We start from the raw sequence: 24,520 nt of genomic DNA on the forward strand, positions 1-24,520 counted from the left end.
TAGCAAACAGGTCAGGATAATATGGAAAAGTAAAAAAACTGCAGGTTTGTACACGTTGNTATTTATTTTGAGAGAGTCAGAGAGAGAGCATGTGCAAGCACACGAAAGATAGAGAGAATCCCAATCTAGTGTCAGCATGGAGACTGATGTGGGGCTCGAACTCACCAACAGAGAGACTGTGACCTGAACAGAAAGCAAAAAAGAGTCAGTCCCTTAACCGGCTGAGCCACCCGGGTGCCCCCATAACAGCAGTCATAAAGGGGACATTAGTTATGAGCCAGTTTCCCAGAGGCAAAAGTGCACACAGCTCATGGAGTTTAGGGGAGCTAACCCAGGGTCATGGTGCCGGAAGGTAGTCCCCTAGATCTGCTTCCAGCCACTGCTGGAGGGAAAGAAAGTAAATGATAAAGCCTCCCTTCGGCCCAGAAACATGTCTTCAGCTCCTCTCTACTGTGGCAGGCTGAATCTTGGGAGTGACAACGTGAAACAAAAGGAGGGTGTGTATATATATATATATATATATATATACGTACATATGTGAAATTATAGCACACTTCTATGTCTGGAAGTAAACTCATTCTCATTTTCAGTAGTGGTAAAGACTTTGCTTTTCATTTAAATGTAGTTCAGAAAATATGAATCATTCAAAAGAAAATGCTAAGTAAAATACTGGTAAAGAGGACAGAGATGGCAGGCATCCACCTCTCTCTATTACGCTCATGGTTTTATATTGTAGTGCCGACCATTATTTTGTGAGAAGGGAGAACAACCCTCTCGGGGCAACTGGTCACAACTGCTCATGGGGTAGACAGAGACGGCACAGGACATGCAGCTAAGCCCACCAGGCTGGGCTTATTTCTCTGGAAGTAGAAAAATGTGTCCTATACTATGAATGCTATTAATAAAATAAGAGCTAATATTATAGATTATCCCCTGTGCCCAGGCATCATTCTAATTCCTTTACATGTATTAAATAATTTAATTCTAAGAGCCATCACGTACTATTTTTCCCTTTTTATAGTGCAGGAGACTGAGCCACAGAGACGTTCACGTCATGCAGCTGTTAAGTGACACGAGTAGGCTTCGCATCATGCAGGCTGACTGTAGCATCGTGCTCTCACCCTGCACCATGACTTCACACGAAAGGTGAGGACAGAGAGGCACAGAGCAGCAGTGGGAAGAGCACTGCGATGGCAGTCAGGTCCTCTGCATAGCTCTGTGACCTCTCTGGGCTTCAGTTTCCCATCTCTCAAGATAGGGCGCCACGAGGCTATCTCAAAGGACCCTTCCAGCTCTGAATGGCAAGAGGCAGGATTTAGCATCCAGTGGCATCATGAGCAGCCGGTTGTGGCCAGCGGGGGAGGTCAGCTGTAGCATATAGATTAATAGCTCTGACTAGGAGCTGTGTGACCTTGGGCTGGTTGCTTAATCTCTCTGGAAGTTGGCACAATCACTTCAGCCCCTGCATGTTCACTCCTAACTGGTTCCTGCACAGACCGAATGGCGTAAAGCATGGGAAAGACTCTTGCATCTGTCCCAATGCTGGGGCGGCATCCTGTCCCTGGGGGCTTATGCTGGGCATCCACACTCCCCTGGGCCCCAGGTCAGCAAATTTCCGATTCCATCTCTAGCCTCCAACCCAGAGGAATGCTTCTAAACCAATGAGCCTTTCTCCAGAGCTTGGTGGGAGTTAGGAGTATTCTCTCTCCACAAACGTCAGTGTGAATATGGTCGTGACCATAGTTACCACTGTTGTTAAACCCTAGCCAGGAGCCAGGACACTATCTCATTTAATTTCCTACATTGAAATGTAATCTCCTTTATACAAATGAAGAGAAGAAGGCTCAGCATGTGTCCACTACTCGCCCAGGTCACATGGCCAAAGAACGGCAGGGTGAGCTGTGAACCAGACTGGCTGACAGCAAAGCCCAGGCACTGGGCACAGGTTGCCTTCAAATATCCCCTCTTCACACCAGGCACCCACAGGCCAGCACAGTCCATGACTCACTTTTCTCTTTGATTGAACATCAAATAGCAATTCCCTCCACAAACAGCCAGGGGGGACTGACCGTTGGCATTAATTACAAGTCACTCAGGGCCCCTCTCCTGCCTAATAAACACCTCAAGGACTTCCAAACTGTAGGATTGGCCATCACCCTGCACAGGCAGACATGAAGTACTGCATCTGGAGCCAGTATACCCTCCCTCTTGCTGGGAAATGGCTGGGCAATTGTGTCCAATTCCCTAGTGGCTTTGTCGGTTTCACGTTGCCAAGGGCTGGATTTTGCAGGGGCAGATTCCAGCCTGACCCGGGGAGGAACCTCCAAAGACTCAGAGACAAGTCACAACGGGGACCTCCCAGGGGTACTGGGTGTTGTGTCAATGGCACTGGACCAGCCAACACTGATGGCTTCCCTGTGGGGGTGTTGGAGACGATGCTCCTCATGTGGTTCACACAACCCGGGAACTGTTTCTAGTGCTCAGTGCACACCTTTGATGAATAAATGTGTGGTCTGCCATTTTTAAATTTATTTTTTCCTCATGTATTTATTAAAATTTGTTGAATCAAAAAATGGGTTTTGTAAATTGTGCCTTTTAAAACTTTTTCTTTGTAATTTATTTTGCCAAAATTTAAATGTGTTAGAAAATAAAAATTGGGAGGTGCCTTGATGGTTAGGCATCTGACTCTTGATTTCAGCTCAGGTTCATGAATCTCAGGGTTCGTGGGTTTGAGCTCCTCATTGGGCTCCTTGCTGTCAGTATGAAACATGCTTGGGATTCTCCCTCTCCCTTTCTCTGCCCCATTCTCTCTCTCTCTCTCCTCTCTCAAAAGTAAAAAATAAAAATCGGTTCTTCAAGTGTTTTAGAAACAAGCCCTGCAAAGAAAAGTCGAACAAGTGGGGAGTTGGATTCCATCCCCAGAGTACTTTTTTTAAAAAAAGATTTTACTTAAGTAATCGCTATACCCAACGTGGGGCTTGAATATACAACTCCAAACCCTGAAATCAAGAGTTGCACACTCTACCTACTGCCTGAGCCAGCCAGGTGCCCCTCTGGAGCACTTTTGAAGCCTAACATTGCTAAGGTTCGAGGTTCAGCAGGGAATCCTGAGAAATTAGAAATTGAGAAGTTCTAGACCACCAACTCTTACAAGGAGAACTGAAGGGAACTGGATCTGCCCCATACCCTTGAGGTCTCTGGATACTTTCATTTTCGACCAAGACACTGATTGAGAGGTAACCTGACTTGCATAAGGCACAGATTGTTAGGGGCTAATACTTGGGAGTCCAGAACCCAGGTGTGTGCACTTCCAGTCCAATCCCCCACTCCAGCCATGGGGAATGTGAAGTCCCTTACATCCAAAGCACACAAAGAAACAGAGAACCAGAATAAATTCAACGACTTTTATTATAAGTCATGTGTTTTACAGAAACAGGAATGTAGCAAACAGGTCACGATAATATGGAAAAGTAAAAAAACTGCAGGTTTGTACACGTTGCTCTATTTACATGGGGGACAGGCGCTCCCCCACATCAGGCGCAGCAGCTGCACTTGTCCGATGCCCCTTTGCAGATGCAGCCCTGGGCACACTTGGCACAGCCCGCGGGGCAGCAGGAGCAGCAGCCTGGGGGACAAAGGCCGGAGCGGGTCAGAGCGGGCATCACCAGGGACCTCCCTCCCCGACAGCAGGCCCCTGGGTCGAGGATGGCATGCTCTGTCCCTAGACACCTGGGTCCTACCCACTAGGAAGAGGCTGCCCTGCCCCTATCTCATTGCAGGACAGGGCAGAACGCCTGGACACACAGTGACAGGACTTCCAGGGACAATGGAGGCTTGTCCCTTCCTCCAACCCCCCCCCCCAAGAACCAGACCATAACATGAGGAAAGTCCCAAGATCGGAGCGGGGGGCACCCCTGCCCAGCAGGTCCCAGGAGGGCCAGGGAAGCTCCGGGCTGTCTCCAGAGGAGAGGGCTGCACCAGGTCAGAGAAACCACGCGTGGGCACCAACTTCATGAACATCAAGTGTTCAGTATCAAGGATACTGGAGGGTTCAGAAGCTGCATCAGGAGGCAGGAGACCTAGGTCCCAGGTCTGGCTCCATCCTTGACACTATTTGCTGACCTCTCTGGGCCTCGGCTTCCCTGCTCTAGGATGAGGTGGGGACTCTGCCATCTAGCGGGACCTTTGAGCTCCAGTTCTGAGTCAGGGCTGAGAAAAGGGGATGCAGAGAAGCTGGGTCCTCTGACTCAGCCCGGCCCCCCAGGGAGAAGACCCCACACTCACTCTTCTTGCAGGAGGTGCATCTGCACTCTTTGCACGTGCAGGAGCCGGCGCACGTGCAGGAGCCACCTGCCAGGGCGGGAAAGAGGCGCGGTGAGCACAAGTGGGGTGTAGGAGCCTCAGCGGGTGGGCAACCAACGCCCCCTGAGGCCGCCTTGTCCCCGCCCAGCACCAGGAGCTCCCTTCTCACGCAGGGCCGGTGAGGGAAGCCCCACTCTCTCTGCTGGTGCTTGGAAAGGTAGGTCCCCTCCGCTTTTACTCCTCAGGAAGGTCCCAGGCTCCAGGCTCAGCCCAAGCAGGCTGGGGCTGGGGGCCAAGGCCTTTGGTCTTGAACCCTGAGGAGGCAATGCCCCACCTCCCATCAAGCGCTGGCGGCTCCAAGGCCTGGACAGAGCACTGCGTCCCAGGTCAGCAGCCCCCGAAAACCCAGGACACCTCGACGTGACCGCAGTCCCCTCCACTCTAACACAGAGGCACAGCGAGAAGGGACATGCACGTGCTCACGAAGGGAGTCCGCTCAGCTCAACTTCAAAATCCTCGCTCCTCTAACCCCAAGGACACTCGGTCCGGGCCTGGCAAAGGGCAGCCTAAGGCTCGCAGCCGGGGACCCTTACCGGTGGAGCAGGAGCAGTTGGGGTCCATGTCGAGCCGAGGTGACGACGGAGGTCCAAACCAGGCAGGCGACACAAGAAGCACACCGCTGATGGCTGGAGGCGTGGTGGCGCCTGTGAGCAGCGGGCCGGCTTTATAGCCCGAGCGGCCGGCCCGGGCGCAAAGGCCCCGCCCCTGTCCCTGCACCCGCCCCGCGGAGGGCGCGCGGCCCGGCGTGTCCTTGACTGTGCTGTGTGCACCCCGCGGGGCCGGGCGCACGAGTCGGCGAGGGCGGCTGGGCTCCGTGTGCACCGCGCGAGGGGGTCGCGCGGCGGTCTGCACGCGGTGTCCCGGAGTCCCCGCCCGCCCCCTCTCGGTCTCCCCGAGGATGACAGCCAGCCCGGTTCCTGTCCGTTCTGGGAACTCTATGCCTGTGTCTTGGCCGCCTTCCCCACCCCAGGCCCGGTGCCTGTGTCCCCGGGGTCGGCCTGTCCCGGAGCCCGTGTGCAACCCCGGCCTGTCCTTCCAGACCCAAGCTTGGCGGGGGCGAGGGCAGAGGGTGGGTGTGCAGGGCGCCCTGAGAGAGCTGTGTGCAGAGGATGTGCAGTGGATGCAGCCTGTGCCTCCGCTGGCATGTGTTTTTCCTGGCCCCAGGTGGGGCTTCCGGGCAAGGGAAACAGACCACTGTCTCTTTGCATTCTCCACGTGGAAAGGATATATGGGCACAATTGTCCAGGTTCGTTTTGGGGTTAAAACTAATGCTCCCCACAGCCTGCCTGTGCATCCCACTCCAGATTTGGATCCACTTTTGCCCAATGGGTAGGATGCCCACAAAGGAGGGATTTTTTTAGGTGATAGGGAGCCCTGGCTTTAAATTAACAAAGACAAGTGGTTATTTCCCTTTCAGTATTCCAAGAACTACATAGCATTTATTATGTACCAGGTCATTTTTATAATCACTTGTGAAATTTGTACCCTCACAAAGACCCCAATAGGGAATTACTATTACCTCTGAGCCCTTTTTTTTAATGGATAACTACAGGACAAGTCAAAATTACTTGGCCAAAGTCACACTGCTAGAAGTTGTACACTGATCTGAATCCAGTCAGTCCCCCTAGGGAAAGAGAAGGTCCATGAAGCCTGATTTTGACCTTGACCTAGGTATGTCTATGCTTCTCTACGACTTGAGACCTTTTCAGTAAGAGCAAGCTGCCACCTCAAACCATGGGCAGCAAATACAGTGATCGATAAATGAAATATAGGTATATTTTTATAGTATATTTTTATGTACTATATATGCTTTTCTGGCTATCTTCTATGTGTAGAATAAGATGGGTTCTCATTTTTAGTAATCATAAAGAGTTTGTGTTTCCTTTAAATTGAAGAAAATATGAATCATTTCAAAGTACAATGTTAAAGAAAATATGGTGTAGGTGGTAAAAGAAATGGCAGGTGTCTTTTGGTATTTAATCTAAGGCACAGAGCATCTTCCTTGTGGCTTTATACCTGTAATGCCGATCACAGGTTTGTGGGGAGAATGAATGACGCTCTCTGGCCCAAAGGCTGCATTCTCCTGTGGTTGATAAACACCACAAAGGACATGTAACCAGGCACCCCAGGCCAGGTCGATTTGAGGTAAATAAATACTCCTTGTGCTTTGCATAATAATAATAAAGTAATAGCACCCCAAGCCCGGCTTATTTGTCAGGACGTAAACAAATGTGTCCTATGTTATGTGTAATAATAATAAAGTAAGAGCTAATATTAATAGTTCACTCATGATGTGCTAGACACTGTTCTAAGTTCTTTACATGTATTAACTCATTCAATCCTTTGAGCCAGTTGCCTTTCTTTGCCCCTTTTGCAGCAGAGGTAGTAAGCCGGAGAGGTTTATGTCACGTCACGCAGCTGAAAGTGACATGGGAGGGATTTGCACTCACATGGGCTTTGCTGCAGGCCCTCACCCTCCTCCCTGCACCATGACTTCACACGCAAGGTGAGGACACCGAACACCAGGCACAGAGCAGCAGTGGGAAGAGCACTGGGTTGGCGGTAAGATCCTCTACATTAGCTTTATGTCCTCTCTGGGCTTCGGTGTCCCATCTCTCAAGCCGGGGCACAATTGCTCCATCTCCAGAGGCGTTTCCACCTTTGAATAGTGAGAGACAATATTTAGCGCCCAGTGCCATCATGACCAGCCGGCTGTGGGCAGGGTCTGAGGCCAGCTGTATTGGTTCAGACCCCTGACTAGGAGCCGTGTGACCTTGGACAGGCTGCTTAATCTCTCTGAAGAGGGCACAGTTACTCCAGCGCCCCATGTTCACTCTCTCACTGATTCCTGCAGACTAAATGGCATGAAGGATGGTGAAGACTTTTGTGTCTGTCCAAATGCTGCGCCAGCATCTTGTCCCTGGGGGCACTAGGCCGGTCAATCCACCCTCCTTCCAGCACCGGGTCAGCAAATTCCCAATCCCACCCTTAACCTCCCACAGAGTAATGCTTCCAAACTAATGACCCTTTCCCCAAGAGCCTTATTGGGATTCAATAGGATTCCCTCTCCACGAATGTCAGTGTGCATATGATGACCACTGTTTATTAAGCTCTAGCCAGGAGCCAGGAGGCTATCATTTAATCCCACATAGAGATCAAATCTCCTTTCTACAAATGGGGAAATCAAGGCTCAGTAAGGTTGAGTAGCTTGCCCAGGCCATTCCACCCGTGGAAAAGTAGGCTGTGAACCCAGACTGGCTGACAGCAAAGCCCATGCACTGGGCACACCTGAAATCCCTTTTTCACACCAGACACCCATAGGCAAGCATGGTCCTGATTCTGAGCCACATGACTCACTTTTCTCTTTGATTGAACATCAAATAGCAATTCCCTCCACAAATAGCCAGGGGGGACTGACCGTTGGCATTAATTACAAGTCACTCAGGGCCTCTCCCCTGCCTAATAAACACCACAAGGACTTCCAAACTGTAGGATTGGCCATCACCCTGCACAGGCAGACATGAAGTACTGCATCTGGAGCCAGTTCTCGGATACCCTCCCTCTTGCTGGGAAATGGCTGGGCAAGTGTGTCCAATTCCCTAGTGGCTTTGTCGGTTTCACGTTGCCAAGGGCTGGATTTTGCAGGGGCAGATTCCAGCCTGACCCGGGGAGGAACTTCCAAAGACTCAGAGCCAAGTCACAACGGGGACCTCTCAGGGGTACTGGGTGTTGTGTCAGTGACACAGTGGCAGGGAGGAAGCCAAGTGCCCTGTGGGGAAGGACATCCAGGACAGAGCTACTCAGGTGTGCGTGGTCCGCGGCACCGGGACATTTGTGAATTTTTTCTAGTCCTTGGTGGACACCTCCCATGACCATATATATGTGCAGTGTTTTAAAATCTCTTAATTTTACTTGTTCGTGTATTTATTGAAATTAGGTGTGTTCAATCTACAGGCATGAGCTTTGTATTGTTCTTTTATGGTATTTTCATAAAATTAATATATTTTCAACAAGGTTTAGTCTGCGATGCATAGAAAGTAAAAACCGCTCCTTCACCACAAGGATTTTTTGAGAAGCCCCATGTAGGATTCAAACAGGTGAGAAGTTGTTTACCAACTCCCTTTAGTTACTTGCAAGCCTAAAATCTGGTGCAGAACTAACGTTGGGCAGAGAAACCATGGAGCGTGAGAAATTCTGGAGTGACAGGGCACCTGGCTGGCTCAGTCCTAGAGCATGCAACTCGACTCTTGATCTCGGGTAGGGAGTTTCAGCCCCATTGTGAGCTTAAGGATAAATTCTGGATTGAGTTTCTGTGCCATCAACACTTGATATGAGAAGAGAGGGACCTGGTCAGTCCTTGTGACTTTATATCATCTGGCTCTTCCATTTTACAGAAAGTTCAGTGTAACCTGACTTGCCTTAAGGCACTTAGTTTATTGGGGGCTAATATTTGTGTCCAGAACCCAGGTTTCTGCACTTCCAGTCCAACCCCCCACCCCAGCCCTCCTGGGCATGCAAAGGAAAACAGAAGCAGAAAAGTTAACAACTTTTATTATAATTCACGTATTTTACAGGAAAAAAAAATGAATGTAGCAAAAGGATCAGGTTTGTACCAAAAACAAAACAAAACACACCAAAAGAACGGCAGGTTTGTACATGTTGCTCTATTTACATGGGGGACAGGCGCTCCCCCACATCAGGCGCAGCAGCTGCACTTGTCCGATGCCCCTTTGCAGATGCAGCCCTGGGCACACTTGGCACAGCCCGCGGGGCAGCAGGAGCAGCAGCCTGTGAAAGGGAAGGAGGCGGCAGAAATGAGCGCTGGGCACAAAGGATGAAACATGCCGGTCCTCCCCCACGGGGCCCATCGAGGAGGGGGCCTCAACTTCCCCTCGGAGAATGGGGTGGGGGGGCAACGGTTAGGGGGAGTGCGAGAAAAGACTGCACTCACTCTTCTTGCAGGAGGTGCATCTGCAGGCTTTGCATTTGCAGGAGCCGGCGCACGAGCAGGAGCCACCTGCAAGGAGAAAGGCAGCGGTGAGAACCGAACCGTCCCTGGAGAGGACTCGAACGCGGGAATGGGTGCTGGCAGCCCGGGCTCAGAGTCTCAGTTCCACAACCAGCCCGTGGGGACCCGGACGAGCCATGAAGCCCGACCCCTCGTCGGTAGAAACGGGGCTCGATCAACCTAAAGAGAGGAACATCAAAAGACTTTGGGAAGGGGCAGTTAGCATCCCGGACGTGAGTGATCAAGAAGAGAAGGGGGCGTCAGCGATTGCTTCTCTAGCGCTACAGCCGACGCGCGGCCCCGAACCAGGTCTCCTTACCGGTGGCGCAGGAGCAGTCGGGATCCATGGCGAGGAGAAGCGGTGGCCGGAGTCCGGAGACAGCTGCAGAGAGGCGGCGGGCACGTCGGAGAGGCGTGGTGGGGCGCAGCGCGGCGCGCCGCCTTTATAGCGGCCNCCTCCGTACGCCGCGGGCCACCACGTGCGGGAGGGCCGGGTGCAGAGCTGGGACACCGCGTGAGGGGCCGCGTGGCCTGTGCTTGAACTCGGATGTTTGGGGGCAGGGAAAAGCTGGGGTTGGGGGGCGGGGAGCGGGTCTTGGGGTCCCCACCTGGGCCGAAAAATCGGTTGGAAGTACAGACGGATTACGAAAACCTCCTTGTACCCGTCAAGACTTAGTAATTGTATACCAGCCTGGTAAACCCATGGGATGGTTATGGACAACCTATCTGTGCGATGTATACGGAGTGCTTTACCGTGTTGACGGGCACTGTACTGAGGTCTGTGCGGGCTCTCGTTTAACCCCGAAATAACTGTTAAAAAGAAAACTACTGACCCCAAGTGGTGTCGCTTAGGCCAAGTCACCACTCGGGGCTAAAAGCCCAACCTAACTGCAGTTTTAACCTCCCCCAGAAGTGTAAGTCTTAAGGGTCAATGAGTAATTTTCTGATCCGAGCCAATGAGGCAATCTGTCACAGGGGCCCTCTCTATTTCCCAAAGAAAGGTGAAGGAATCCACCCTGCCCTCCACCTAACCCTCACCAACCCCTTCCACCCCACCCCTGCCCTTCCATCCAAGGGAAGGTGACCTTGCCGAAAACAGTCCTTTCTTTTCCTTTGCTCATAACTTTCATGACCCGCTCACTTTCCTATAAAAACCTTTGATTTTGTACAATTCCTCCGAACTCCCCTTTACTTGCAAGATGGGATGCTGATTCATGAATCACTTAATAAAGGCAATTAGATCTTCAAAGTTACTCAGTTGAATTGTTTGTTTTTTTTTAACATAACCCCATGAGATAAATATGATGGGGAAAAATAGGATAAAATAGGCAGAGAGGAAAGGTGAGGAGCTGAGGTCCCTGGGTGGGGAAAAACACATATTTTGGAACAATGCTGGGAGTGTCTGACCACAGCAAACCCCTTTGGGCATAAGATTCCTCTTAAGAATGTAGCAGACAGAGGCACCTGGGTGGCTCAGTCAGTTAAGTGTCCGATTTCCCCTAAGGTCATGGTCATGATCTTGCCGTTCAAGCCCTCCATCGGGCTCCAGGCTGACAGCTCAGAACCTGAGCTGTGTTCAGGTCCTGTGTCTCCCTCTCTGCCCCTCCCCTGCTTGCAGTGTCTCTCTCTGTCTCTCTCTCAAAAGTAAATAGACAAAAATAATTTTTTAACAATATAACAGGCACCACCTACTCCCCCTCAGGTTTCCCTCAGGAATTTGACAAAAGACCTGACTAAAAACAAGTAGACTGTAAAACGTATGACCTACTAGGAGCGATACGGCCGCAGACCACCCCTCATACGATGGAATTGAGGTAATCAGGAATGGACAGCTCAGCACTAGAGCTAGCAAACCAATTGGGGTAGAACCTGAGAAAGTACAAGGGGGAAGGGATTGGGGAGGCAACCAGAACCTTATAAAACAAGGACCCTTACCTATAGTCGTGGGTATTCAACTTCGAATGCCCCCTCTCTGTAAAGAGCTTTCCTACTATTCTTCCTTACTGATCTTATGCTCTAATAAACATTTGCTGCTCATTTTGTGTGCACCTCCTCATTCTTCATAGTGGAGAGGCAATGAACCCTGGGTATAGAGGTAAAAAATCCTGCAACATAAGGACTATCCCTTAGTCTTATTTTATTATTTTTTTAATGTTTATTTTTGAGAAAGAGAGAGAGACAGACAGAGCATGAGCCGGGGAAGGGCAGACAGAGAGGGAGACAGAATCTGAAGCAGGCTCCAGGCTCCAAGCTGTCAGCAAAGAGCTGGATGCGGGGCTCGAACTCACAAACTGTGAGATCATGACCTGAGCTGAATTCAGATGCTTAACCGACTGAGCCACCCAGGTGCCTCATTTTATTTTTTTATTGTTTATTTTTGAGAGAGAGGGAGCAAGCAAGAGAGGAATGAGGAGTGGGTGGACAGAAGATCCAAAGCAGGCTCTGTGCTGACAGCAGCAAGCCCGACGTGGGGTCCAAACTCAAGAACTATGAGATCATGACCTGAGCCAAAGTTGACCACTCAGCCGACTGAGCCACTCAGCCGACTGAGCCACCCACGTGCCTCCTGCCCTTAGTCTTATTTTAAAGAGGAGGAAATGGTGGCCCAGAGAGGTTAAGTAACTTGCCCAACGTCACAGAGCTAGGGCATAGCAGAGCCTGGTGATTCAAATCAAAGCGTCCAGCAGATGCTAAGGGTAGATCACCAAAATGTAGACACCAACAAGGGAGAGTAAGGATCAAGAAACCACAAGCCTGGTGCTCAGGAAACATAGTCAAGCGGGCAGCCCCGTGGGTGCACAGGGAAAAGCGGCACCAGGGTGATGGCTAGGACAGAGATTCAATCAGGGCCAGAGAGGAGGAACATCAGTCCTGCCTGGAAGGAGGTAGTTAGGAAGGCGAGAAGGTCTTTGCCAGACAGGGGAGGGGAAGAAGTTGTACTCCAGCCTGCAGAAGAAGCAGCCAGATGGAAAGTTGGCATTGCCCTGGAACGTGTGGAGAGAAAACCCCTCGAGAACTTTCTTCCCCAGTGTGCTTTGAGGGGAAGAGTGGAGGGAGCGTCCAAATTCCTCTCTGAGGAGGCACAGCCTGCTCCCTTGCTCATGTGTGTCTGGCTTGTGGGTAACGGATCTTAGATCATCGTCCTAGGAATGCCTGGTGTGTCATCAGATGAGTCAGCAACCTCTGGTTGCTGGAAGGTTCTTGGCAACTTAGGGAATGTTGTTGCTGCAGCAGGGAGTTTAGTGAGGAGGCGGGCAAGGACAGGCTGTGCTTGTAGCATTTACTCTAAGGTCCTGCGGAAACGTCACTTCCTCTAGGGAACCCGTCCTGAACCCCATGCTCCATCAGGTCGCCAGTAGAATGTGCTGGTAAACAACCTGTCCTTTTCCTTCCTGGCACTTTCCATGTCTGTAATATGCAGGAAATTGTGTGGTTCTTGGAGTGATAGCTGTGCCCCTCCCCCATTCCAGCCCGTCACTGAAAACAAGAAAGGTCATTGCCCCCCAACATGTGGCTCTGGCCCCAGGCACAGGGCCAAGTTGGCAGTAGGTGCTTACCCAATATTTGTCACATGAATTAATGGGGGTAATCCCATGAATGTCCCCTCCATCCCCAGACCCCACCTTGCATTAGGGCCGATTACAAAATGAAAATAAAAAAACTTTTTCCACCGCCCTAGGACCTGTGTGCTCACTCAATGAAAACGCCAAGCAGGGCGGGAGAGTTGAGCCATCAGAGGGACTAAATTCTAGTGGTCGCTGCCGCTCACTTGCTGCTGATTGACCTTCGGGCAGTTATGTGCCAGGGCCCCTCTGAGCCTCAGTTTATTCATCCTGTCAAATGATCCAATTGTACAAGAATTTGAGGGTCACATGCAAACTCTCTGAGTTTAGAGCCAAGATCTCAGAAATCTATGTTCAGCAGCCCTGTGGACTAGAGCATCGAAGGTCTGCTCTTGGAGCAGTGGACAGATTTTATTGTCGTTGTTATTTACATATACACACGTTATATGCAAAATTCCTGGTTTCTAATCAGGTGGTCACTGGTCTACTCAGGGGAAATAATCCAACGCTATGAAGGGACAATAAGGCTTGTTTTTTGCGCCCAAAGTCTTAAATCTAGCATTGGGTCTGGGCCATCCACGTTGGCAGTAAAATTTGCTTCCAGGCCTTAGCTGTCTGCCTTGAATCATTTTGACTCTGTGAGGGGAGGCATGACCAATCTGCAAAGGGGAGGGGGTCTGGCCCTAGTCTTGTTCATCGACATGCCCCCTGAAAGCCTCACAGTGCTTGGGATGTGCTGGAGAGGGAAGACCTTGCCATGCATGCAGGGCTGAGGGAGGGAGATGAGAGGGTGAGGGACATGAGGCCAAGCAGCATTAGGTGAGGAAAAATACTGCCCCCCTCCACCCCACCGGCTAATCTGATATGAGTCATCAGCAGGAGTGAATGATGTGGCCCTGGCCTGCATTAATAGAAGTATGCCATTTAGAATGAAGGAGGTGAACTTTCACTCTCCTTTTAACTGCAGAGGTGGATGTTTATAGTTCTTCTGCACAGCCATCCATTCATTCTTCCCTTGTGGCAGTACTCTTTGTTTTCCTTTGTAGAATCTCTCCTCTCTACTCTTGGGCCATATGCTTGGATGGTGTTGACCCCATCCCTGGGATCCCAGGCCATTCCACCTCCCTGGCCACAGTGATTGGCTCTGATTGAGTCATCCAGCCATGAACCGAAAAGAATCACTAAAACTTTTGCCAGGAATGCTGGGAAAATGGAAGTTACTTTCAACCCGAGAGGACATGAAGCTGAGTTTCTAAAGCCTTTTGACTCCATGAGAAGAGCCTGAAAATAAAATCACAACAAAGGAAATGGAGACCAACATCACTGGAACACCTGAATCCAGCCATTCCTGAAGCCATTGTGAGTCCGTCATTTCCTTTTTACTTAAGTCATTCCGGATCAAGTCCTAACTGACACCGTTGGTCAGACCACCCTGTGCGGTGTGTTCCTTGTTGGGCTTCCACCGTCCAGAAGACAGTTGATCACAATGGCCCTAAGACTCAAAACCCCGTTGTGGGAACAACAGTGGGGAGTCATGGACAGGATCATTCTGGAAGAAAACTGTTACCTTCAGATATTTGGATGGTTGTTGCTCTGGTTATCTACAGCTATGCAACAAATTGCCCAACACTTAGCAGCTTAAACAACCATTTTATTGTCTTTCTTGGTTTTGTGGGTCAGGAATTCCAGCAGGGTTCATTTGGGTGATTGATTCTCTCTCTCTCTTTTTTTTTTAATGTTTTTATTTATTTCTGAGAGAGGGAGAGAGACAGAGAGAGAGAGCGTGAGCAGAGGAGGGTCAGAGAGAGGGGGAGACACAGAACATGAAGTAGGCTCCAGGCTCTGAGCTAGCTGTCAGCACAGAGCCTGACGCAGGGCTCGAACCCACGAACCATGAGATCATGACCTGAGCCAAAGTTGGACGCTCAAACAACTGAGCCACACGGGTGCCCCTGATTGATTCTCTTTCATGTATTATTGACTGAGGTCACTTGGTGGCGTTCAGTTGGTGAATGGGCTGGTCTGGAGATCTAAGACGGCCTCACTCACATATCAGGCACCTGGGAACTATTGACTAGAGCTCCCACAGGTGGCCTCTTCAGCATGGCAGCCTCAGGGCAATTGGGCTCCTTCCATTCCGTTCAGGGCTCCAAAGGTGCAAGGACAGAGGACCAGGACACAGGAACAGTAGCTGTGAGTTTCTTAAACCCTGGGCCCTGACACTAGCACGGATCAGTTTCACCACATTGTTGGTCAAGCAGTTATAGGTCCTGCCGTGCAGATTCAAGGGGAAAGGAGGAAGGCTCCTCATCTTGATGGGAGGAGTCAGTGATTTGTAGGCATCTCTAATCTGCCGAAGTACTTGTGGGGGAAAAATACGGAGCAAGTGCCGTGCACCAGGCCTGGTGTCAAGGACATCCTGAGTTTATTTCACTTGGACCTCAGCGTAGCTCAGCAAGGCAGATGCTGTCATTATCTTCATTTTATAGACGAGGCCCTGGAGTTACATGGCCTGTTCAGGGTCACACAGCTGTAAACAGCCCTGGGATTTGAACCCAGGACTTTCTGACTCCACACCCTCGTGTTTATGCCATGCTGAAAAGAAGACATTAGGCTTGTACTCTGCGGTCCCAAAGGCAGACTCTGGCCAAGGTTGGGGCTATAGGGTTAAAGGTTCTGCTCTACATGGCAAGGGCCTTTCTTGCCATGAGAGCTGATCATGACCAAAAGGGACCAGCTTGGAAGATAGTTTCTTGTCACCACAGCAATAGAAACAGAGCCTGGTGATACCAGCATTAGATAGGGGGACAGAAAGAGGTTAGGTCCCTTCCTCCCGGGAGATCCTGTAATTCCATGGTGCCTGTCACACCATCTTAGCTCTTCTCTTTCCACTGACCCTGCCTCCTTTTGGAGGTGTATTAGTTATCCATTGCTGTGTAACAAACTCAGCAGCTAAGACAATACACGTGTTACCTCATAGTTTCTATGGGTCAGGAATGCAGGCATGGCTTAGCTAGGCCCTCAGGCTCAGGGCCTCTCATGGACAGCAAGCAGGGCATCAGCCAGGGCCACAGTCATCTCAAGAGTGAACTGGGACAGGATCTGCTTCCAAGCTCCCTCATGGGGTGGTTGGCAGGAATTGTGCCCTTGGGGGCTATTGTGCTGAGGCCTTTGGTTCCTCATAAGCTGTTGGCCTCCCTTGGGTCCTGGCCATATGGGCCTCTGCATAGAGCGTCTCACAACAGGACAGTGAGTAAGCTAAAGGGCAAGTGAGAGTGCCAACGGCAAAGTGTGATCAGATGGAAGTCACAGCCATTTTTACCCGAGTGACATTCCATTGCTTTCACAACGTTGTATTTGTGAGAGGAAGTCACTAGGTCCAGGCCACACTCGAGGGGAGGGGCCACCCAAGGGCATGAATAGTGGAGGGTGTCATCACTGAGGGCTACCTACAGGCTGCTTTCTTTGCCTAAAATGCTCTCTCCACCCTGTCCCTTTCATCTGCTGGGTCTCAGCTTGAAGGTCATTTCCTCAGAAAAGCATCCCTGTGACCCAAAATACCTGAGTCTCTCTATTATCTGCAAACATGCGCCTTCTCTGGCACTTTTTGCAATGACAGATACTCTGATAAAGCAGCTAATATTTCCACAATCCAGATCCTGGGCCCGGTGCTCAGTGCTCTACATGTGCGAACTCGCTGGATTCTTCTGACAGCTCCAAGATGATAGGGGCTGTGACCACCCACATTTTGCAGAGAAACAGGCTCAGAGAGGTTAAGCAACATTGCTGAGAGTCAGTGGCCACAAAAGGGCCCAACCAGGCAGTCTATCCCCAGAGCCTGTGCACTCAGGCCCCTCGACACACAGCCTCTCCCAGCAGCTAGTGCTGTGTGTTCCACTCCTAAATATCTAACCAAAAGAAATAAAAATATACGTCCACACAAAAGACTCGTGCACAAATATTCATAGCCGTTTATGAACATAGCTATTATTTGAAATAGCCAAAAAGGAAAACAACTCAAACATCTATTAACTGGATGGATGGTAAATGGATAAATACAATGGGGTATCTCCATACATTGAAATACCATTCAGGGGTGCCTGAGTAGCTCAGTCAGTTAAGGGTGACCTGACTTTGGTTCAGGTCATGATCTCACAGTTTTATGAGTTTGAGCCCCACATCATGCTTTGCACTGACAGTGCAGAGCCTGCTTTGGATCCTCTGTCTCCCTCTCTCTCTGCCCCTCCCCTACTATCTCTCTCTCTCAAAAATAAATACATAAACATTAAAAAAAAAAAAGGAACACTATTCGGCAATAAAAGAATGAATTACTAAGACATACAACTACATGGGATGGCTCTCAAAGACATTATGTTATTCCATTTGTATGAAATTTCTGGAAAGGCAAACTCATACAGAGAGAAAGCAGGTCATTGGTTGCCTAGGGTTGGGGGTGGGAGCAGGGATTAACTGCAAGTGGGCACAGTAGAACTTCTGGATGATGAAAATATTTTAAAACTATACTGTGATGATTGTGGCACAACTCTAAAAACTTGCTAACATAATTGATTTGTACACTTACAATGAGTGAATTTTACAGCATGTAAACTATATCTTGAAAAGGGGGTTAAAAAAAAAAAACGAGAAAAAAGATTTTTACCAGAGGGCCAAAAACTTTGAGAACTTTCTGAAAGATAAAAAAGCAGATCAAAAACAAAGGATCAGTGGCCAAAATATGTAAAGAGCTTCTACAAATCAACAAGAACACTACACACAAACGAATAGACAAACAAAGGACATGAATCAGTAGTTTACAGAAAATGACAACCAATGGCCAATAAAGCATTGGAGAGGTGCTCAACTTTACTGTTCAAAGGAAAGGTGTCATTTAAAATCTAAGATGTCATTTTTCACCCATCAACTTGACAAAAGATTCAAGGTTAATAGTCAGGGCTGATGTGGGAATGGGCACTGAAAACTCTCCAACATTGTTGGTGGAGTGCAAATAGGAACAATCCCAGTGGGGAAATTTTGGCAAGATCTATTGAAAGGCCTTTTTCTTGTGCTCCAGTAATTTGATATATCAGCTTACAACTCAGAGACGCTCACTGTCACGTGCACAAGAAGGAGCCATGCTCTGCCTGTTGGGAGAAGCCACCTAAATATTCCATCCATTCATCTGTTCAGATGAACTATGATACAATCATTCCATGATATACTCTACAGCAGTTATTAGCTTTCTATGTCCTAACATGGATATATCTTCAAGGCAAAGTGTTGAGTGGAAAAAACCAAAAAACAAAAAAACCCAAACTTGTGGTATTCACTTGCACACCTAGAAATTAGCCAAACAGAACTGAATACAGCTTCTTTGTAAAAGGTTAATATGGGGGCGCATGGGTGGCTCTATCAGTTAAGCGTCCCACTTCAACTCAGGTCATGATCTCCAGGTTCATGGGTTCAAGCCCTGCTTTGGGCTCTGTGCTGACAGCTTGGAGCTTGGAGCCTGGAGCCCGCTTCAGATTCTGTCTGTCTCTCTCTCTCACTTTCTCTCTCTCTCTCTCTCTCTGCCCCTCCCACACTCATGCTCTGTCTCTCTCTCAAAAAATAAAACATTAAAAAAATTTAAGAGAAAGGTTAATATGAATAAAACTAAAGATCTCCTTGAATGGGAAAATCCCATGCCTCACAGACTGTATATATATATATATATTTTTAATTTCCCTTTTTATGTACTCTATGCACTGTTTATATTATACTCTATGCACTGCTTTAAATGTTTGTGGTGGCAGCTTTTGTTTTTGTTTTGTTTTTTACTTAATCATAAATTATGGTGTTTTCTCCATAGCCTTCCAGAGCCTTACATCATTCTTTTTTTTTTATGTTTATTTATTTCAGAGAGAGAGAGAGAGCAGGTGAAGGGGCAGAGAGAAAAAAGAGAGAGAATCCCAAGGAGACTTCATGCTGTCAGTGTAGAGCTGGACAAGGGGCTTGATCTCACGAAACAAGAGATCATGACTTGAGCCGAAATCAAGAGTTGGACGCCCAACTGACTGAGCCAGTCAGGCCCCTTACATCATTCTTTTTATTAGATGGTCACTATGACCATTTTTATACTTCCCTACTAATGGGTATTTAGCTTGTTTTGAGGCTTCTGCTAATACAATGAAAGTATAGTGAACTTCCTGGGTTGAAGATACACACATTTTACGTTTGAGTAGCTACTGTTAAAATGCCATCCAAAGTGGCTGTACCAATTTACAGGGGACGGGGATTCATAACCATTTCCCTATCCCCTCACTCTTAATAAAAATAACAGTCTTCTACCCTTTTGCTAAACTGGTGGGCAAAATGTTATTTTGATTTGCATTTCCTTGATAGATATGAGATTGAATATTATTTCATTTGTCCTTTGGCTTTTCAAGTTTATTTTCCCATGAATTGCTAATTTATATCCTTGGAAATTTTTAAATCACATTGTCCATTTCTTATTGGTTTGTATGAACTTTTTATATATTATAGATACTGGTCTCCCTCCCCCCCCCCACACACACACACACACACACACACACTGTATTTGTCAGCTTGGGCTGCCATAACAAAATAGACTGCGTGGCTTAAAGAACAGAAATTTATATTCTCACAGTCCTAGAGGCCGGAAGTCCCAGATCAGGATGCAGGTAGGGTTGGTTTCCCATGAGAGCTCTCTCCCTGGCTTGTAGCAGGCACCATCTTGCAAGAGAGCTGTTTGGTGACTCATCTGAGGACACTAATCCTAATCCTATCATATCAAGGCCCCATGCTTGTGATCTTATTGAACCTTAATTACCTCCTTACAGGCCCTGTCTCCAAACAGTCATATTGGGGATTCAGGCTTCAGCATATGAATTTGAATGGGATATATTTCAGTCTATAGCACACATATATAGCAACTATTTTCTATTGCCATGTAGCTTTGTTTATTTTCTTGTGGTATAAGCCACAGAACATTAACTTTAATATCTTAACCATTTTTATTTTTTTAAGTTTATTTATCTATTTATTTTATTTTTTAAAAACTTTTAGCAATTCTACACCTAATGTGCGGCTTGAACTCATGAACCTGAGACCAACAGTCACATGCTCTTCCGACTGAGCCAGCCAGGAGCCCCTGTTAACCAGTTTTAAGTGTACAGTTCAGCAACGTCACATACATTTAGATCATTGTGCAACCAATCTCCAGAACTCTTTTCATCTTGCGATACTGGAATCCATACCCTCTAAACAATTTCCCATCCCCCTCTCCTCACCTCCTGGTAAACACCATTCTACTTTCTATCTCAATGAATTTGACTGCTCTAGGTACCTCGTATAACTAGAATCATACAGCTTTGTCTTTGTGACTGGCTTACAACTCCCCATTGTAGCATAAATCAAAATTTCTTTCCTTTTAATGGTTGAATAACATTCCACTGTAAGCAAACATTATGTTTTGTTTACCCTTTCACCTGTCAGTGGATATCTACCTTGCTTCTACCTTTTAGCTATTGTGACTAATGCTGCTATGAATACGGGTCTACAAACATCTCTCTGAGACCCTGTTTTGAATTCTTTTGGACATATACCCAAAGGTGGAATTGCTGGGTTATATCATGATTCCATTTTTAAGTTTTTGAAGGGTTGCCACACTGTTTCCACAGTGGCTGCACCATTTTACACTTCTGCCTGTAGTGGACAAGGTGCCAGTTTCTCCACATCCTTGCCAACACTTGCTTTTTTTTTTTTTTTTTTTATAGTAGTCATCTGCTATGGTCTGAATGTTTGTGCTTCTTGGGGCCTTTGGGAAGTGGTTAATGAGGTGGAGCTCTCATGAATGGGATGAGTGCTTTTATAAAAGAGACCCCATAGAGCTCCCTAGTCCCTTCTGCCATGTGAGGATACAATGAGAAGTCTTTGACCCAGAAGAGGGCCTTCATTTGACCACGCTGGCACTCTGATCTCGGGCTTCTCGGCTCCAGAACTGTGAGAAATAAACTTCTGTTGTTATATGCTACTCAGTCAATAATATTTTGTTATAGTCGTTTCAGCAGACAAAAGCATCGTCCTGAATATGAGGTGATTCAGGTTTGTTTTGATGCTTTTTATATCACAAGGCAAGCCAGAGGCAAGAAAACAAGCATGGTTAGGTGTAAGGGGCTGATTTGAGTCAGTTAGCCTGGGTTCAAATCCTGATTCTACCACATTCTAGCTATGTGACCTGTTAGAAACAAGACAACAGGTCCAAAATGGAGTCACTTATGCTAAACCCCATGTCACCAAACAGAGACTTAATTACAGTTTTGGTTCTCCTAGGAATGGTATCTTAAACCAGTCAGTCGGGGACCGCCTGAGTCAGCACTAGTTAGGTTACCTGCCTGATAGACTCCTGCCATCTCCTAAAGGAACTTTGCAATAATCAACTTGGTTTTTTTTTCCCTTTCTCCCCTCCTATCTCTCTTCCTCCCTCCCTTCCTTCCTTCCTCCCTCCTTCTCTCTCTCCTCTTCCTTCCTTCCTTCCTTTTTCTTTCTTTCTTTCTTTCTTTCTTTCTTTCTTTCTTTCTTTCTCTTTCTTTCTTTCTTTTTTTCTTTCTTGCTCTTTCTTCTTTTCCTATTATAACTTCATTGTTCCCGCTCCCTTCTGCCTGTAAAAGTCTTTCATTTTCTGCAGCTCCTTGAAGTTCCTTTCTATCTGCCAGATTTAAATCAATTTTTGCTTAAGTAAACACATATACCTCAGCTTATTCTTTAACTGACCTCATGCAAATTACTCCAAGCTCTATCGCCCCAACTGTGAAATGGGTATAATAGTCACACCATTCTTTCAGAGTTTAAGGATCAAGGAAGATAATGTACTTAAAAGGGCTTAGCACAAAGTGGACTCAAATGTTCGATCTTTTATGTCTTATTTAAAAGAATCATCTCCACCCTAGAGGAATAAACATTCTCCTATTTTCCCCTTCTAATTCTTTTCTAGTTTTGATTTCACACCTAGGTATTTAAGTCAATTGAAAAGAAATTTTCGCATGATATGCAAAAGGGTAGCCAATTGTTCACTGACTAGTGTTTCCTTTTGCCACTGACTCTATCATCTCTTACTCCAGCTACACGGGGTCCATTTTTGGACTCTCCTCTCTGCCCAACGGATCTATTCCTGAGTGGACACCACTTCCTAGAGCTTTAGAAAGTAATGCTAGCAGCTGAGAGTGAACCCAGTTTGTTGTTCCTTTTCAAAACTGGCTTTTCTTGCACACGGTTTTTCTAAACTCAGCCTATTAGGTCTTAAAAATAAACCCTGGTGGGATTTTGAAGGAACTGTCCTGAAAAACTAATTTGGAGGAAAATTGATGTGTTTACAGGATGGTGTCCTCTCACCGGGAAACTTTTGTCTCCCAGAATTCTGTTTCTCCCTTCTCAGCCAACCCAGGTAGAGCTGAGTGTTCTCTTTCACCAAGGGTCAGATCATAACCACAATGGATAAAAGCTCTTATTACCCTATCCGCCCTTGGAGAAAAAGGGGCTGGAGACAAACGGCCAAATGAAGTAATTTGAACAAGGAGTTGACCAATCGGTTTTGGGGAGACAGGCTATTCAGGGTGGTGACCTTGGAAACGCTTCTGACAGTTTGCCAAGACAGGCCCCTGGGCCTCCTGGACTCTCTCCTCTGATGGCTCTGACAATGGGCAGCTTTGCAAGGAGCAACTAGAGAATTCCAGAAATCACAGGGCTCTGGGACTGGGGCCTGGTTTTAATCCCCCCAAACCCACTGTACATATGAAGAAAGGGAGGTTGAGAGGTGGGAGCAAGAGACAAATATATGGGTCTAGTCTCCCCCCCATCCCCAGAATTGAGCTTGACTTAGCAGGAGGCTTGAGTGCCATCTGAAGGTGGGGGAGAATGTACCCCGTCCCCAGAGCTCCATCCCGGCCCCAAACAGAACAGTGGCCATGTCTCAGGATTTCACTTTTCCATGGGGCAGTTCCCTCCCTCCCATTAGGCTCCCCCTCCCCCCACCTCCTTCCCCTTTAAGAAGAGACCAGTCCTTGGCTTATGCCATTCGTAGGGTTTATTGTCACTTGCCAGCGGTGGGCAGAGGAAGGGGACACACAGCCAAGCCTCACCACAGGAGAGGTGGCACCGGACCACCCAGCACTCCCACTCGGTTCACACGGAGGGCCGGGTCCTCACTGGCAGCAGCTACACTTCTCGGCCTCAGCCTCGGTACCCTCGCCACCTTTGCACACACAGTCCTTGGCGCATTTCTCGCACTCCGCAGGGCAGCAGGAGCAGCAGCCTGCAGACCAGATAGAGAATGCCCAGTCCCACGGCCTCTCCCCGCGTCTGTCTCCACCAAAAAGGAGGGGGGAAAGGAGGGGTGCCAGGGGCCCAGGCGCTGCCCCCTTCCTGGTCTCACACGCAGTTTGACTCAGCATCTGTGGCACTACCGAGGGGGAGGAGCGCCCAGTAGGTCACCCACAGCCCCTTGTGTGGGCGCAGGGGAGTCCTGGGGATGGGGTGAGGGGTAGTGCTGGACCTTAAGGAGAAAACATCACGGGTAAACAATGGCCTTGAAAAGGGACTTGAAGGATAAACCTGGAGGAACAGAGTGTAGGGGGTCCAGGGATCGGTGGGAGGTTCTATGGCTAGACTCACACACCTCCCACCTCCCATTCCCCAAGCATATTGCACTGCTTCCAGGGGGTCTTGGGGGAGGTCAAACTGAGCGGACCTCAAAGGCCTGAGAGAGGTCAAGGGACCAAAACTCCAGAGCGAGCCCCCAGCTTCACCACTCCCTTCTCCAGGCACTTGAGGTTTTGAGGTGAGAGTTTGGACCAGGGTAGCCAGTCTCCATCCTAGCGGCCCGTTAGAATCCGGGAATATACAGAAACATCTGGGCCCAGGCATACTGAACCAGTCACCGGGGGCAGGGCCTCTCCAGGTGGGTCTGTCTCAGTAAGAGTTAAAAGCAATGTAGCAGGGGATCTGGGAGTCTCTCCATCTTGGGTAAGCAGATGCTGACTTCAGGGAGCAGGGGGGCAGGGAAGGGTGGGGGGGTTCCCCCATACTCACTCTTCTTGCAGGAGGTGCATTTGCATCCCTCACACTTGCAGGAGCCGTGGCAGGTACAGGAACCACCTAGAGGCAGGACGCCACAGGAAGGGTTAAAGTGCTATAACTGGTGTGAGGCCAGGCATAAAGGAGGAGGTGGGGTGCCAAATCTCGGTGCCCTTTGGGACATGGCCATATCTACCCTTCAACGAGGTTAAAAATGACAAACATGGAGGGTACCTTCCCCCCCAAGGTCCTTGAGCAGAGGTGCAGGGCATCCGATTCTTTGCAAGTCAGGGACGCGCTGGGCCCAGGATGGGGGCGGGGGCTCACCAGTAGTGCAAGGGCAGGTCTCGGGGTCCATGTCCAGACGAGCCGCCGCTGGAGGAGGTGAACTGGCTTCTCCCGGCAACTGGACGCACTGGTGGCAGCAGGTGGCGAGGCTTTTATAGCCCCAGGCGGGGGCGCGCATGCACAGCCCGCTCGCGCGCGGCGCCCCCTCTCTCCATCTGGGCAGAGGCTG

At 48.7% G+C, this 24,520-nt stretch overlaps 3 protein-coding genes across 3 annotated transcripts; all 3 read right to left on the bottom strand.

Moving 5' to 3' along the window:
- Positions 1-3,390: 3,390 nt before the first annotated feature.
- On the bottom strand, positions 3,391-5,019 carry LOC144220911 (metallothionein-1F). Its single transcript, XM_077751273.1, has 3 exons — positions 4,896-5,019; positions 4,285-4,350; positions 3,391-3,625 (listed from the first exon to the last, which is right to left on the bottom strand). The coding sequence occupies exons 1-3, from the start codon at positions 4,921-4,923 to the stop codon at positions 3,534-3,536; spliced, it is 186 nt and encodes a 61-aa protein (XP_077607399.1). The 5' UTR covers positions 4,924-5,019; the 3' UTR covers positions 3,391-3,533.
- A 3,876-nt stretch (positions 5,020-8,895) lies between these two features.
- On the bottom strand, positions 8,896-9,803 carry LOC144220944 (metallothionein-1C-like). The gene is made up of 3 exons (XM_077751300.1): positions 9,690-9,803; positions 9,314-9,379; positions 8,896-9,150 (listed from the first exon to the last, which is right to left on the bottom strand). Exons 1-3 carry the CDS (start codon positions 9,715-9,717, stop codon positions 9,059-9,061), a joined length of 186 nt encoding a protein of 61 aa, XP_077607426.1. The 5' UTR covers positions 9,718-9,803; the 3' UTR covers positions 8,896-9,058.
- A 13,193-nt stretch (positions 9,804-22,996) lies between these two features.
- LOC144220960 (uncharacterized) lies at positions 22,997-24,493 on the bottom strand. Its single transcript, XM_077751320.1, has 3 exons — positions 24,331-24,493; positions 24,019-24,084; positions 22,997-23,242 (listed from the first exon to the last, which is right to left on the bottom strand). Exons 1-3 carry the CDS (start codon positions 24,467-24,469, stop codon positions 23,133-23,135), a joined length of 315 nt encoding a protein of 104 aa, XP_077607446.1. The 5' UTR covers positions 24,470-24,493; the 3' UTR covers positions 22,997-23,132.
- Between the last annotated feature and the right edge of the window lie 27 nt (positions 24,494-24,520).

Source organism: Crocuta crocuta, unplaced genomic scaffold (assembly GCF_008692635.1).
Source record: "Crocuta crocuta isolate KB4526 unplaced genomic scaffold, BGI_CrCroc_1.0 scaffold124, whole genome shotgun sequence".
Taxonomy (NCBI): Eukaryota; Metazoa; Chordata; class Mammalia; order Carnivora; family Hyaenidae; genus Crocuta; species Crocuta crocuta.